This window comes from Dama dama, chromosome X (genome assembly GCF_033118175.1).
Source record: "Dama dama isolate Ldn47 chromosome X, ASM3311817v1, whole genome shotgun sequence".
NCBI classification, from domain to species: Eukaryota; Metazoa; Chordata; class Mammalia; order Artiodactyla; family Cervidae; genus Dama; species Dama dama.
Genome location: NC_083714.1, coordinates 36,809,141 through 36,825,986, shown reverse-complemented (window position 1 = coordinate 36,825,986; position 16,846 = coordinate 36,809,141). Strand labels below are relative to the sequence as shown.

The window sequence follows — 16,846 nt, the reverse complement described above, 5'->3', positions numbered from 1 at the left end:
ACTGCGGGGGCACAAGTTCAGTCTCTGATCAGTGAACTAAAATCCTGCATGCTGTGTGGCGTAGCCAAAAAAACGGAATTAAAATGTCAATGTTCCTACTGCTTCAAATTGCTCTATGACTATAAATACACTTAAAAAGAAAATATTAAACTCCCTTCATTTTTTAATGAGCTTTCTTTTCAAAGAAAGAACATTCTGCACAAGTCTCCAGAGTAATGAAGTAGAAGTCATAAAGTAACAAAACAGATTTTTATGTGTATGTGTGTGGGCAGGAGGATTCTTAAGAAGATCAAAAAGAGAAATCATGCCCTGGACTGTGAGCCTCTAAGCAACAACATATTAAAGTCAGTTATATTGACTAGAATTAAATCTTAGTGTAAATCAGCAAAACAACTTCTGTTAAGTAAAAATCCAAATTTTGCATTTAAGCAAGTCTTTAATTCAAGCAAGACTTTGACAAGTTAAAAGGAGTTTATAATTACAAAGTAATGTCGTGATATATAAGCACAAAGATTTTTAACAGGATAGGGAAACTGTCTATGATGATACTTAAATAGTTGTCCAATCACCAGCAGGACTGATAAAAATGGGGAAAGGTCAAACACTCGGGTCAAATAGATGATTAACGAAAAGAAAGGAGGCTGAAAGTTAAATGTAGATAAGTGGTCCTTATTTCCAAATGAAGGTGTAAACATAAGCCAAGTTTCTACCAAGATGCCCTACAATACTGATTTATGAAACAGAAAAAGATCAGACATTCATTCTAATCCTTGAAGAAGCTAGGGAAAAAAATCTATTATTTAAGGAAAATAGTAACTCTCAGGAATTACAATGCCAACATGCAACCAGAAAAAAGGCAACAGTATGAAGTAATAAAAATCAAACATACAGATGATGAGATTCACATGAAAAGATGACATGGACTTTGGTTCACCCCACAAACATCAATAATGCTTACTCTGTCAATATTCTGAAGCATTTGAGACTGTGTGACACAAACAGAGCGACTGACTCAAAGGTGGTCTCTCCAATGTGCTAATGCTCGCACTCCAACACGCTTTCTAAGGGACAACTGCTAACCCTCCGTATTACTTACAACTAACTCCAAATGCCTAGGGCTCCCTTGCAAGTCAATCTAGCGCCAGAGAGGATATCTGCCACCAGTAAGTAGAGGATCCCCTAAGTCCCAAGAGCAATTCCTCAAGGGGGTTTTAAAACTCCAGAAAACCGAAACTAAACCAATAAAACTTTAAAATAAATATAGGCTTTGGGGGAGAACAGATACATGTACATGTATGGCTGAGTCCCTTCACTGTTCAGCTGAAACTACCACAACATTGTTAATGGGCTATACCCTAATACAAAATAAAAAGTTAAAAGTTTGAAAAAAACTAACAAATACTGGCAACTGTATAAGGCAACTAGTTTGAAAAAGACAATATTCACTTGGATACAAAGTACTAGGGAATATATTAGAAAAGCTCAGTAACCATGTAAAATGAACATGTAAGTATAGTTTGAAGAGCTTCAAAACATATAGGAAAACCTACAGCTGCCATGGGTTTTTTTGGTTTTGTTTTTTATTTCAGCAAAACATAATGCTTCACAATAAATTCATGTAGAATCTTAGAATCCATGTAGTTTTGTTTTTATTTATTAATATAGATCAATTTTGATTCTTGTATAAAACTTATAAACAAAAGGAGTTTATGCATAATCAGTTAAAGCTGATACATATAGGATACATATAATAAAAATGCCATGTTTATTTTAAACATATATGAAATATACTTACACAGTAGCTCTTCAGTCTGATAAAATCTACAGTCATAGGAATGGATCTGTCACTATTTCTGTTCAGTGCTTTGATGTAATCCAACAGGTCGGCAAAGAACTTGTAGCCCCCCTTGAGCACACAGAGGGCCACGATGTGATGGCCACCCATCTCCTTCATTACATCTCGAGCCAGTCGTTCAGTCCTACAGAAATTAAAATCAATCATTTAATAGAAATTAAATTATGTTATTAAAAAAAAAACATTTAAACTTTATGGGAATTCCCCGGCAGTCCAGTGGTTAGGACTCCATGCTTTCACTGATGAGGGTCTGGATTTGATCCCTGAACTTAGATCCTGCCAGCCGAGGGAAGTGGACAAACATTTAAAAAAAAAAGGAGGTTGAAGTCAGTAAACCTGTGGCTGATTCATGTTGATGTATGGCAGAAACCAACACAATATTGTAAAGCAATTATCCTTCAATTAAAAATAAATAAGTTCAAAAAAATATGAATAAATAAATAAAATGAACGCATTACAAATGTAAAAAAAAAGGATTAAGCTTCCACAAAACACATTCTCTACCCCCATGAAGTCTATCTGTGCTCATAAAGCAAAGGTAAAAAATTAAAAAACCTTCAAAATTCATGTGTACTATAACATCTATCATGAAAATTTTTAAAAAGCAAATTAAAATAAGATACAATTTTCACCTATCAAATTGGCAAATTCTGATAATATTAGAAGAAATGGTGAGGAAAACAGCACTCTCATATACCATTGGGAGTATAAGTTAATGTAACTTTCTGGAGGATACTTTGATAGTATCAAAACATTCAATAAACACCTTCCCCTTGGCCCAAAATTTCCCCATGGATAAAGTTAACTGCCCAAATATCTGTAAAAGGATGTTCCCTTCTAGTATGATCTGTAAAAGCAAAATAATGGAGACATCGTGCATTCACCTATAAGGAACTAGTTATATCAATTATGGTACAGCCAGAAAGTGGAATGCCATGCAACCATTAAATATATTTTAAAGGTTGAGATAGCTCCAGATGTACTAATCTGAAAAAATGTCCAATAAATTGTAGAGCTATACAACAGCAATACTCAGGTGTTAAAATATATGGTATACATACATAGGCAGTGAGTAGGGAAGAAATGTGTACAGGAGACTGAGAGAACTTTACTCTTCATGTTTAAGCGTCTAGAGTTAGAATATTTTAGAATATAGTTATGATAATGATATTATAATCTTAGAATAAAAAAGAACAGCCAGACACACAAGACAAGCATTTAAATAAAGTGAAGTTTTTCACTGCAATTCATTTAACAGAAAATTTTCAACCTAGTGTGCATAATAATCAAAATGTGACCTTGCCTTCCCATGATTGAGCCCCAGTCCATTACCCTGTTCAGGGTTGAGAAACCAGACTTTGTGATTAAAGTTCATTCTTCCAGTTTCCCTTCAATATTTACTTTATTCTACTCGATACAGATTCCCGGTAATACTGGGTTATTTGTAAGTTCTCCTCCCCTCCCTTTTTTGTCAAGAGGGCTTCTAAAACAGAAAGCATCAATTATGTGAAAAGCTGGCCTAGTTTATGTTCAAATATCAACTACTTAAAACAGTTGCTGACACTAGAAATTAATATAAGAGAAGACAAAATTCCAACTTGAGATCATACTAACCTGTCCATAATTAGTCCATGAGGAATAAACACCTTCTCCAAATCCTCAGCATAATGATTGGGTATACAAAATAAATCTAGGTCATAACCTGGTTCATCATCCTTAATCTGAAAAAGAAATACAGCTGTGTTAATGACAGCATTTCAGGATACAAACATTTGATTGGATTTAGATGTTTAAAAACCTTAGCCTATCACAGAAATTTAGATATCTTGAGATATCCTGTGTGTGCTAAGTCGCTTCAGCTGTTTCCAACTCTGTGACTCTACGGACTGTGGCCAAGAACTTTCTGTAACTTCATAGGTATAATGAATTGTAGTTTAGAGGAAATCAACCACATGTTTCAGAGATGAACAGTTAAGATTACAGAAGTAGAATGACATGAAAATTTCTTTAGTTCAGCAGAGAAGAAAAACTTTAAATAGCTAAGACAAATATGACAAAATCTTGATAATATTATAAACATGGGTTATACGTATATGGAGATCAATTATACTTTTAATATGCTCTCCGCTTTTGCATGCTTGAAAATTTAGTAAAAAATGTTTAATACACTATTGTCTAACAAGTTAAAATATCACAGTGAACAAGAAAAATTGATGTTCCCTAACTCAAATCAAAATAGTCTCATCTCACAGTAGGGAAAAAAAAAACCCACTAAAGAAGCTAAGTGATTCCTTAAAAACCCACGCTTGTATAAGTCTGAGATTGTTATAATCAACTCATGAGGAGCCTTCATACTAGACACTCTAAGATTGCTTGAGTAGGACCACATATTGGTCATCTTGGTATGTCCAGTTCCTGGAAAATAAAATATTAATAACACTGAGGACGTGGTACCTGTGGTGGTAAAATATACTATGACTACAGCTTTCTAAATTTTATATATGAACCTATACACACAGAGGGCTTCCCAGGTGGTGCTAGTAGTAAAGAACCTGTCTGTCAATGCAGGAGATGTAAGAGACACAGGTTCGATCCCTGGGTCAGGAAGATCCCCTAGAGGAGGAAATGGCAATCCATTCCAGTATTCTTGCCTGGAGAATCCCATGGACATAGGAGCCTGGTGGGCTATAGTCCATAGGGTCACACAGAGTCAGACACAACTGAAGTGATTTAGCATGCATACACACAGAAAAACTATAATAAAAACCACAAAAACCTTTATCTTGGGGAGTGGAGTTATAGTGATTTTATTTAGCTATATATTTCAAATTGTCTTCGATGAGTATATATTGCTTTTTAAAAATTCAAGTCCTCATTAATTAGTTGTGGTAGTATGTCTTTTCATATATAATATGAAAAGCGTAGGGAAATTTTCTAAGATATATTAAAGCCAAATCTATAAACAAAAAAAATATAATAGAAATAAAAGGAAGACAAGAAAAAAAAAAGAAAGGTTGGTATGCAATATACCAAACAATGGTCAACTGTAAGAACTGGGGACCTGCCACTTTCCGCACATTAATCTTGACTTGGGTTTTCATTGTCAATTTCACTTTAAAACAAAAATTGTAGTTTTTTTTATAATTTCTATTCAGCATTATAGTTAAAACTTCTTCAGCACCTAGCCAGTTAGCTCAATTGTTTAGAGTGGTGCTAATACAGCTTATTCCAAAGACACCAGCCAGAATTATAATATTTTGTTTCACAGTTTATTCAAGACGGAATATCTTCCAAATCACATTCAAGAAGCTGATGACATGAGCTTTGGCAGCGGGCAAGAAATATTGGTCAAACCATAATTAAATCTTGCCAAGTCAGTTATTACCTATTGAGCATCTCCTAGCTCCAGTCAGCACTGTGTTAGGTGCTTAAGGACAAGTGGCTTGGTTTTCAATACATTTTAAAAACATGTATTTTAAGATGCATCTATTATCCACAGAATTGGTCATTCTATTTTAAGAAACTTGAAGTTCATGTCGTCCTTCCTTCAGTCCCCAGAGCTCTGAGTTTTCCAGACTTTGGTGGCGTTTCCAGTGCTGGCGTACTAGCAGTAGTTGCAGCCACCTCCGTCTGGAGCTGTGGCCAGGAGGCTGGCGGGCCTTTGGGCAGGTGGATGAGGACATGTCCACGGGCAAGGTCCAGCAGCATGCAGCGCACAGGCGCTCGCTGGGCATGCAGTCTGAAGTCAATATTGGTTTGTTTTAAAAACAAACATGTGTTACTTTCATACGCGGGGAGGAAAATCCTATTTTGGGCATGGGAGAAAGATTATGCCAGATCCTCTAGGGTGAAGTACGAATGTATCCACTCAGCATTCACATCAGGCTTATTTCAGAAGACATGACTACAAAAAGAATGGGAATGGGACACCTGTGACACCTACAGGAGCATTTTAAGTGAGTGCTATTTGTATAAAGCTTCATAACAAGCAAGGTTTTGCTTTTCTAAATTTTATAAACTGAAACCTAATGAAAGTTCTGGGAAAAGGAGAGGCAGACCTTGCTAGATCCTATGAGAGGATAAACATTCATGTCAGGCTTGTCAGACTAGATCTGCTATTACCTGACAAGAATGAAAATGTACCATTTCAGAGTGCTTTAAAATCAAGATCCGGAGCACCGAAATGGCTTCCCTTCCTCCCAGTTACTCACTGCTCTGTCACAAGCATAAACCAGGACCCACCCAGGACTCTTAAACATGCAGCACTTTCACAGAAGACTACTGCTTCTGTGAAAATGGCTCAGTATCTGGCTATGGGTTTTGCATGCATCCTAAGAACTTCAGGAATCTTGTTTGTCTCCATCAAAGCTGATGTGAATTCTGCCCAGAGTTCATCCCAGACACACAGTCTAACACAGACAGACCAGCAGGGATATACCCCCAAACAGGAATTCTCTCTGTCAACATGCCGAATTCATTTCCAACTCAGGGAATTCCCTGGCAGTCCAGTGGTTAGGACTCCATGCTTTCACTGCTGAGTGCCCGGATTCGATCCCTGGTCAATGAACTAAGATCCCTCCAGCTGCGTGGCATGGCCGAAAAATGAAATTCTTAAAAAAATTTTTTTCCAGTTCAAAAGGTTTTATTTTCAATCAGTACTATTCGATTTATATATCACATTCAGTGTAAAAGGATTGATTTGTTATTTGAAGCATTAAAAAAATACATCAATATAATTCTTTCCAAAAGGCAAAAACAAGAATTCATAAAATGTGCATCACTTGAGGTACTTTAGACATAAATTCACAACTTTGTTATAATTCACTATAAATACATGGGGTATATTTATGAGGGTCCTAATTTGAAATACATATGATTTTGTCAGAACTGGGCAGACTACATGAGGGTTCATTATACTAATATGTGTACTTGTGTATGTTGTGAATAAAGTTAAACAAGGAGAAATTTATTTTAATAACAAGGCACCAACATCAATTTTTCTCAATTTTACACTTAACAAAAAAAATCCAAGTTTTAAAAATTTATATTTAATGATCAAATATGAATTAGAATAGCAATTTTTAAAGTGGTGAGGACCTTACTCAGAACCTGTAATTCTTATTACCAATACTCAAATATTTACTGAGTACATACTATGTTGCACATACTAGAGATGATTAGATAAATTTGACACCACTACCCTCAAAGGGCTTATAGTGTAGTAGAAGACATGACATATAAAGGAATAATCATAAGACAATGTTAAACTACTTTAAAAATAAAGATGTATTATGGAGGCTTAAGAGGGTACTGAAACTCACTCATTAGCCTTGCTTCCACCTAGATCACTAATAAGAAGAATTAACATAAAATATAATTCAATAAACAGAAATTTGCTTTTATCATCCCAAACACCATAGCTTCATATTAAACAGGCCCAATAATCTCCATCCTTAGAAGAGCTAGACAGAAATATACTTGGCGGTCTTTAATTTTATTAGCCCTTAATTGTTTCATCTGATGTGGGTTATTCGGTTAATGTTGTTGCTCAGTTGGGTCTGACTCTTTGCCACCCCATGGACTGTAGCCCACCAGGCTCCTCTGTCCATGGGATTCTCCACGCAAGAAGTGGGTTGCCATTTCCTCCTCCAGGAGATCTTCCCAACCCAGGGATCGAACCAGTGTCTCCTGCATCTCCTGCATTGGCAGGTGGATTTTTTTACCACTGAGCTACCTGCGAATCTCAATATTAATTGATTAATATCTGATATGAATTAACCCCATCTAATATGGATTAGTTAACAATCCAGTGGGTACTTTGGTAGGAAGGGATCATAATATATTTAATTACATAAAAATGCTTTCAGCATCCACCTTGATTACAGCACTATGCCACAGATTTTGCAGGAGGATACAAAGATGATTATAAATTGAGAGACTTCAAAGAGTTTACTATCTAATGGGAAACACACACATTAAAGCTTATAATCTGTACCATATCTAATTCCACAGGCCCACAAATGTGTGATTATCAAAAGTGCTTATACACACTAAAGATAAATGGAACCCAAGGTCACCTAGCACCAATGACTCCCTCCTAAAGAAATATTAAGCTTAAAGTATATGATAAAGTATTATATTCTGTTGCCTAAATTGCAAACGGAGTAAATTAGACTGGCATGTCTCTGGCACCGAATTAGCACAGCCTTCTAAATCAACTAGGTGACAGAAATGCCCAACTTTGTATATGAGTATAAATTACATATTATTATTTGTAGCTTGGTGTTGTGTCTAAGGACAGTGGTGACTACCAACACTTCCTAAAAGAACTGTATCAGTCTGCTGTAACAAAAAATCATAGACTGGGTGGCTTAAACAACAGTAACTTATTTCTCACTGTTCTGGAGGCTGTGAAGTCCGAGATCAAGGTGTCAGCAAAGTAGGTTCCATTATGAGGCCTCTTCTCCTGGCTTGTAGGCAGCTATCTTCTCCTAGCTATGTGTGTGTTGGGAGGGACGGGGCTGGGAACTCGGGGCTGGGAACTCGGGCCAAGGCCCCACCCTCACAACCTTATCTAATCCTAATTACCTTCCCAAGGCCCCATCTCCAAATACCACAGCTTGGGGGTTGAGGGGCGGGGCTAAAACGTCAACATGTGAACTTAAAATGGCTCAAGCTCACAAAGAAGCTTCTGGATGGCTTTGGGAAGGGCCCAACCCCAAAATATTTAGGGGAGAGCTCTGGAGGGGTTGGAAGTGGTAAACAAATGAAAATGTGGTTTCTCTGCAGATATACCTTTCCTACTATGAGTCCCAGTTCAGCCAGAAATGGCCAAAAGATAGGTTATTAATAGCTCTGAGATACTTACCATTTACTCAGTTCAGAAATCTGACTGCATCTCCTCAGAGGTTTAGAAGGTAGCTTTCAAATTCTAACTTATCTATAATAAACTTGTTAATGGTAAAATCTACAAGGCACTTTTATTAATATGAAAGATTACTGAAAGATGTTAACATTACTATGTATCTTTTGTTTAGGACCAAAGTCAATCTTTTGCTATCATAAATTATCAAAATTATTTTATTTTCCAGTAAAACTGGAGCCACAAATTCTTAATAATTATATGTGTCACATCTATAATAATGGTTTTCATAAATGAGAAATGTTGTGGTTTGTACATGTTTAATTACAAAGATATATTATCTAAAATTACAGTAAGCAAGGAAATTAACTAGAACTAAGATAACACATGCAACATCAATTCATCATCTATGAGTTGGATGGCTTAGGTCTATTTGTGATCAAAAAATGACAATGTTTATGGGTCTAAACAAGACTAAATGGAAGTGAGGAAGTGAGTTTTAAAATGTGAATTAAAAGGTGTACAGTCATAGATAAAATACATTTTATTTTATTCTTAGTAACCAACAATACAGGCTTCCCAGGTGGCAATAAGTGGTAAGGAACCTGCCTGCCTTGGCAAGAGTTCAGTCTCTGAGTCAGGAAGATCCCCTGAAGGAGGAAATGGCTACCCATTCCAGTACTCTTGCCTGGAGAATCCCATGGACAGAGGAGCCTGGCGGACTATAGTTCACAGGGTCACAAAGAGTTGGACATGACTGAAGCAACTTGGCATGCACACACCAACAATAATTCCAAGCTTCTAGAATGGGCAGAAATGACCAGGTGGCATATTTTTACCTTTTATATTCAGACACTTCAAAACTCTCAAAAAACATCAAAGCAGATATATCATACCCTTGGGATAGTTTGTGATAACTCATGGTATCTTAAGACCAAAATTATGAACTATTGATGCATTTATTCCTAAATGTGAAAATAATTTAAGCTAGTAGTATGTTCATTTTCCAATTTTATATCAGACTTACATATAAATTACATACATCACTTGCTTGCCCTCCCTTCTAATAGGTAAAGAATTAAAAGCCTTACAAGAATCTAAGGCTTACAAGAATTAAAATCAGCATTCTATTCAACTCAGGGATAAATTATTACCTGCTTCTATGTAAGCAGGCCCATAAGTACTATCTGTATGTACAAGGACATGCATTTAGCCAACATTATCATCTTTCCTTTCCAGTGTGCACAGGAGAATAATAGGCATGTTAACTCTGGGCAAAATATATGCCTACCAATTATCAGAAGCACAGTGCTGAAGATATAGTTCACAGCAATTTACAATGTTTGTTTGAATTCTTATTTGTAGCAAATTTTTCTAAATATTAGAAATCTGGCAGCCACTGGTAGGAAAATAACAATCTAGTCTCAATATTGATATTAACAATGGTGGCTGACAATTTTACAGCACATAAATCTTACAGATGTACATAATATACAATTACAGAGGAAGAAGAGGACACTAGCACATCTTCATCTTTAGCATCTCTTCACACTGGGGGTAAAAATGACATGGCCTAATTACTGCCTAGTGAACTACAGAAAGCTAAAAGAACTCCAAGACCCTTCTTCTCTGCTGATCTGGTTGGTCCTTTTGTCTTTTTCCCACCTCTTGCCTATGGACTTTCTGTGATACCTAGATATAAAAAATGGACAGAAAAAGTTAAGATGAATCTATAGGATGCACGTTGCATTAATTAATCAATTTGTAGAATGAAACCGCCAAATTCAACTATTCCATTTCTCAGTGGTCACCAAGGATAATTTTGGTCTACACTGTCAGTGTAAACCCTGTTGATAAAATGATAGTGTTGTGGACCCCAAAAAAGCACTATTTTATCAATTCTGTGAAAATCTGGCAGGGTAAGATTTAAGCCCAGGTAATAGGGATTACATTTCTGGCACTACCATCCTGAAATGTAGAAGATATTTTATCCACATAATGTATTTCTGATGCTTCATAATAACCTGCAAAAATTCAGCTTGTTCTTTGTTCAAGTGTGTCCAAGTTTACCCTGGCAGTTTAGAGACATAGTTAGAAGTAGCATGGGTCTTATCAGGCAGATCTGGGGGTCAATTTCATCTGATTGATACTGGGTAAGTTACTTCATCCATCTATGCCTCCAAGGTCATACTAGTATTTATCTACCTCCCTCAACCTCCCTTGAAATATCTATTATTATCTTAATAATATCTTAGGGCATTTATGGAGAAGGCAATGGCACCCCACTCCAGTACGCTTGCCTGGAAAATCCCATGGATGGAGGAGCCTGGTAGGCTGCGGTCCCTGGGGTCGCTAAGAGTCAGACACGACTGAGCGACTTCACTTTCACTTTTCACTTTCACACATTAGAGAAGGAAATGGCAACCCACTCCAGTGTGCCTGGAGGATCCCAGGGACGGAGGAGCCTGGTGGGCTGCCGTATATGGGGTCACACAGAGTCGGACACGACTGAAGTGACTTAGCAATAGCAGGGCATTTATATTAGATAATGTTGTAAAATATTTACCTCAATGCCTAAAACATAGTATGTACTAAATAAACACCTACTACTGTCACTTTGAACTTAAAAGTGGAGAGGTTAAGAGCAGACTCTGGGGCCAGATAGCTTAGATTCAAATTCTAGTTTGCTGGGTCATCTTGGGAAAGTTACTTAACCTCTCTGAGTCAGGTAAAATTTTTAAACAAATATCAAACCAATTAATATGTATAAAGGGCTTAGTAACCAGCACATAGTAAGCACTATTTAAGTGTTTGTTATTGCTGACATGTAGACAATTTCTGGGAAGGAAATAAAAAAGGGAACAGGAATTTGAAAACCAAAAACACAACGAATATCTTGATGTTCAAGCAAAACTAAAAGCCAGTTATAGCAAAAATAATTCACTGTATGCTGGGGCAAGCATTGGACCCCAAAACCTAAAACCAATGAACCTCCTCAGCAACAGAATAAAAATAGTTGAGTAGGTACTATTAGCATCATATTTAAGCCCATGGGTGCTTGATAGAGACCTAGGTTTGAGTCTGAGCTCCTCTCAATAACTTCAAAGATTTAGAGCCTAAAAGAACTCAAGGATTCCTCATCTGTAAAATGATCTGTAAAATGATAACCATACTTCTGTTAGAGGGTTGTTTTGAGGACTAAATAGGGATAGGTAGGTAAGGACAATGATAGATAGGATCCCAGGGCAGACTCCATTAAGAGCACTGCTCTTTGGCCTTTCTTTTTTAGGGCTCAATGGTTTATTTAATTTACTCATCAAACAGAAAATCATTGAGAATTTCTTACGTGCCAGGCACTGTGATTCCTGCCTTTGTGGGAGAGACAATCAACAGGTAATAAGGTAACTGTTAAAATAATAATAATAGTAATAATGCAGGCTAAGGCATTTAACTATTGAGAGAGGATTGGCTCTTTTAGCAAGCATGATCAGAAGGGGAAAGCAATGGGAGGGAGCAGCTTGGCTTCTTGGAGAAACAAGAACCAATGAGATTGGAGACACGATACCAGAGACGGATTATGGTACCAGTGTCCTTGAAGGTAAGGACCAGATTCGCATTTTTGTGTCCCCTGAGACATCAAAGAGCAACGGATTGGGATTCAAGCATATCTGATTACGAGGCCTGGCTTACCTCTGGGCTGTGGGAAAATTACCTAATATCAGTTAACTATTTTCTACGCGTGTAGGCATGGTTACCGCTGCCAAGGCTGCCGCGAGGATGCAATGAGGCAATGCGCATTCCCAGAAATATTCATCATAGTGTTTGCAGAACTAAGTGAAAATACCAGTCCCCGCATGCCTCCCGTGTGGTCGCTTCCGTGCCCCGGGGTCCTCTCCGGACCTGCCCTGAGGACTCCCACACTCTAAACCGACAGAGAAGAGCCTCTCCTAAGCAAGCCCCCACCCTCACCGCGCCAGATCATTCCCGAACTGGCCCACGGCCCCTCCCCACAGCATGCTCGCCAGCGGCACATGTCAACCCAAACGCCATTTCTACCCTCTCCTCCCACACGCAGCCCTCCTTCCCGGGGCTCTCCGGAGGCGGCCACCGCGACCTCGTCGTTCCGTCACCCCAGCGCCCCAGCGTGACACGCGGCCGAACCCAGGAAGATGCGGCCGCCCCCCTTCCCGCGACCCCGGGCCCCCCGGACCCAAGCCCGCACTGCGGCCCCGCGGCTCGGGGTGCCGGCGGCCGCCGCCACGGGCCTGACGGGCCAGGCTGCTCACCACCACGCTGGGACTGCGGGCCGCCATAACGGAGCCGGCTGGTGCGCGGGCTGCAGGCAGTCTGGGGAGGAGGAAGCCGGCGGCGGGGCCGAGGAGGAGGCGGAGGCGCGGTGGTAGGCGGTGCCGCGCGGGAAAGCCAAGAAGTCTGCAGGAGCGCTCTCTGCCGCCGCTCCAAGCTCCAAGCTCCGGCGCAACAGGCCCCGCCCCGCCCCGCCCCTCTCCGCCGCGCCCCGCCCCGGGCCGCCCGCGCGCCTCCGTGGGAGCCCCCACCCTCCGCTGGTGGCCGTGGGAATTTTCTTGCCGAGGAAGTGGAGAGTCGTCCGCGCGCTGTCTTTTTCTTTCCCTCAGTCTCTGTCCAGACGGCCCCCAAATTCCCAGACCTGCCGCCGCCCTCCTTTCCTCCTAGTGGCCCGAAATCGGGCGCCGACTCTTCAGGTTTCTGTCACCACGTGGTTCCTCTCGCCCAGCGTCCCCTTCCCAAGACCTTGGACTGCATTGCGGCTTCCATTTTCCTGACTCGTGGCCCAATTCGAACCAAAATCTTTAACTGGGTGAACCGTGGAGTCAGCCCGAACAGGGTACAAATCCGAAGGGAGACCTTAACTGTTCTTTGACTTTATGCCAATCAGACTCACTGAGCCACTCATTTGCGTCTCAGTAAAATGAGTATTAACGAGGATCGTTGAGAAATAATGATATGTATGCAGACGGTGTCCTATGAGCACACACTGTATTTATATGTATGTGTGTGTGTATATATATATGTAATGTATGTGTATGATACAACACTGAGGACGGTGCATGATCAGTAAATGAGAACTATCACATTCACTGATCTTTATTCTTTGCCACCACAATTCCCGATGTGAATCTGGGGGGAGAAAACCTTCCCCTACACTCCAATAGGTCGAGCACGCCAATAACAGTTGTTCATTTCTGCTGTGCTCATCTTTGTAGCTCCAGCACCCACACAGCACCTAACACATGGTTGGTGGCCTCTGTTAAGGCCACTGACAGGTACGTGGTGGGAGGAGATTTGTGAAACTGGGCAAGTCATTTAACTCGGAGCCTCAGCCTCTTTCTCTAAAAAGTAGTGCAGTTACGAACTTTTTGTACCTATCTTTCGGTGATCATGAGTGTATTTCCATTGGGTATAGACTTTGACTTCATATCAGCACATTTTTATTATTCCTTTAAGAAACACTGTTGCCCTGGGAAGTTAATTCAGAGAAGTTTTGATTATACATTTGGCCCCTGACACATGCGGACTCAGCAGCCCACATTGGTTTCTAAATCAGTTACCAATATTTCAGAACCCTTTTTTTAGTACCTGTGCTTCCGAAGTGAGCACAATATTTCAGAACCCTTCCAGCTTGCTTCTGCTTTGCAGTTTCTTTCTCCAACCCCTATACTCCTGTATTTTAACAGAGATTTGAAATAAATGGGGAAAGCCAGTGATTTTAAAGACAAAGAAACAAGTCATTATTTCAACCCTGTCATTTTAGGTGACAACTTGGAGCTTTTACTTGTGTTTAAAAATTTAAAACAGCAAACAGAGTGCAATCTACAAGAGGTAATCCTTTCGTTTGGTAAGTGAAAATCTGGTTCATACATGACAACTTTTTGCTGATTTTGGACAATAAATTTTAAATTTATTCATTTAAATTTTTAATTGTTTTAAAATTAAAGATGAAACAAGAAAATAATGGTTTTTACTAATTACTATTTTTTCTGTAGTAATTAGTAATAACCATTATATTAACAGAAAATAATTTTGTCAGACAGGCAAAATAATTTTCTCACATAATTTTGTCATTCTGGGTGTCAAATACGCTAGGTATGCCACCATTCTTCACTAGAAGATCTGCATGCAGAAAGAAATAAAGTATGGGTATAGCGCAACATTCCCCAGTCTGCCCCACCCCTGCCTTTCAAGAAACAATTTTGTAGTCCACTTACGTGGACAAAACGAGGAATTATTTCTATACCACAGCCAATTCTGAGTATATTTCTGCTCCACAGATTTCTTTGTTTAGTAAGAACCTTGTTTTTACCATGGTGCTGTGTATTTCTATGGAAAAAAAATCACTGCAAAAATCCTTATCCTAAATGTTGAATTTTCAGACTGAATTTACAATAGCCTTTTCAATGTCAGATGTTTCTCCATCAGAATAAATTCCCATTAGCTTTACTTTGATTCCATGAATTGGATGAGAAACTGAACAATTACTGGAATTAACTAATGGGATGGTTCATTTTATGTGCCAACTTTGCTGGGTTGTGGTGCCCAGATATTTCATCAAACATTATTCTGGATGTTTCTGTGCAGGTGTTTTTTGGGTGAGATTAGCATTTAAATCACTGGACTTTGAGTATACCAGATTACCTTTCCTTATAAGGGTGGGCCTCCATTTCAAAGCCTAAATAAAACAAAGGCTGACCTCCCCTGCAGGCAAAAAAGAATTCTGCCAGCCAGACTGGAACTGCAACTCTTCCCTGTCTCCAGCCTGCTAGCCTTCTCCATCAGATTTTGGACTCACCAGGCCTCCACAATTGCATGAACCAAGTCCATAAAATCTGTCTCTCTCTCCACACACACCCACACCCCCCCACCACACACTCATCCTGTTCTGTTTCTCCTAAGAACCCTAATATAACTGATTTGCAGTTTGAATCATTTCATGATATCAGTATAAAACTGACATCATTTAACTGTCAAGTTCTACTAATAGAGCTACATCTTTAAAGCTATTGTTTCACTTTTCATCATGTACAAGGAAACTTGACATAAAAAAATAAGTAAATGAATGTTGAAAAGTGTTTGATCTAAACAAAAGTCATTCATGAGCAATATGAAGCTACCCTCTCTGCAGCTGGACCTCCTTAAGTCATCCTCTTTGGGCACAATTTTCTTAAAATAACTACAAACCTTTGAGGTAGATGCTGCTGTCTCTGCAGGCATGCATACGGCTTCTGGTTTTCATGTAATAAGTGATATCACTGAGGAGCCCCACCCACGTGTGGATGATAATTATCAACAAGTGTTTTGTTCATATTACACATTCATGACCAATTTTCTTAAATAACAAGCTCAGTATTTTTCATTAGTTATGCACTTTAGTTTTTTAAACTCATGCTGAAAGGGTGGACTGCAAGTTTTAAAAAAAATAAGGGTTGTAGATTTGCAACATATAATAAATAACTACTGTACCAAGAGCATTCAGACTATTTGCTGTATTATGTTCTATGGCAGGACATATTTCTACCTCTGTTTCCTGAATATATTTTCCATACATGTACATATGTAATTTCCTATGTCCACTGGCCTAGTGGCTTCATGTATCTTGCCGGTTTTGGCATGGGCACACCCAGCTGGCACACCCAATGTCCAAGAAGAGGCAGAGTAGTGAATACTGCTCCCCAACCCCAACCCAGGACAAGAATGAGTCAGTTGTCTCTAACTCATAGTGTCAGTGCACTTGCTGACACTAGTGAACACCCAACACACTGTCCTTGAGGGGAAAAGGGAGAAGGTTTATCACTGGCTGTCCACGGGTTGTTGCTTAGGTTTAACTGTGTTAAAGTGAGAGTGGTTCTCTGCACATTGCATCTCACAAGCTAGTAGACAAGACCAAGGCAGAAGCTGGAATTAAAAAGTGGTATGCAACTGACCCATCCTGGCTTATTTCGATTCAACTATTAATACTTACACTTGGGACGTCCCTGGTGGTCCAGTGATTAAGAATCTGCCTGCCAATGCAGGGAACATGGGTTTGATCCCTGGTGTGGGAAGATCCCACATGCCATGGTACAGCTAAGCCCATGAGCTGCAACTAGTGGAGC

At 39.3% G+C, this 16,846-nt stretch overlaps 1 protein-coding gene across 2 annotated transcripts in view; it reads right to left on the bottom strand.

The window, feature by feature from the left end:
* HPRT1 (hypoxanthine phosphoribosyltransferase 1) overlaps positions 1–13,178 on the bottom strand; it is a 31,642-nt gene extending 18,464 nt beyond the window's left edge. Inside the window, exons 1-3 of one of the 2 annotated variants that reach the window (XM_061136067.1) lie at positions 13,004–13,178; positions 3,470–3,576; positions 1,796–1,979 (exon numbers count right to left, since the gene is read on the bottom strand). In XM_061136067.1, coding sequence (XP_060992050.1) covers positions 1,796–1,979; positions 3,470–3,576; positions 13,004–13,030 — 318 coding nt within the window. In that variant the 5' untranslated portion in view covers positions 13,031–13,178. The remainder of the gene's footprint in view (positions 1–1,795; positions 1,980–3,469; positions 3,577–13,003) is intronic. The other variant, XM_061136066.1, reaches the window with a different exon arrangement.
* Positions 13,179–16,846: the final 3,668 nt, after the last annotated feature.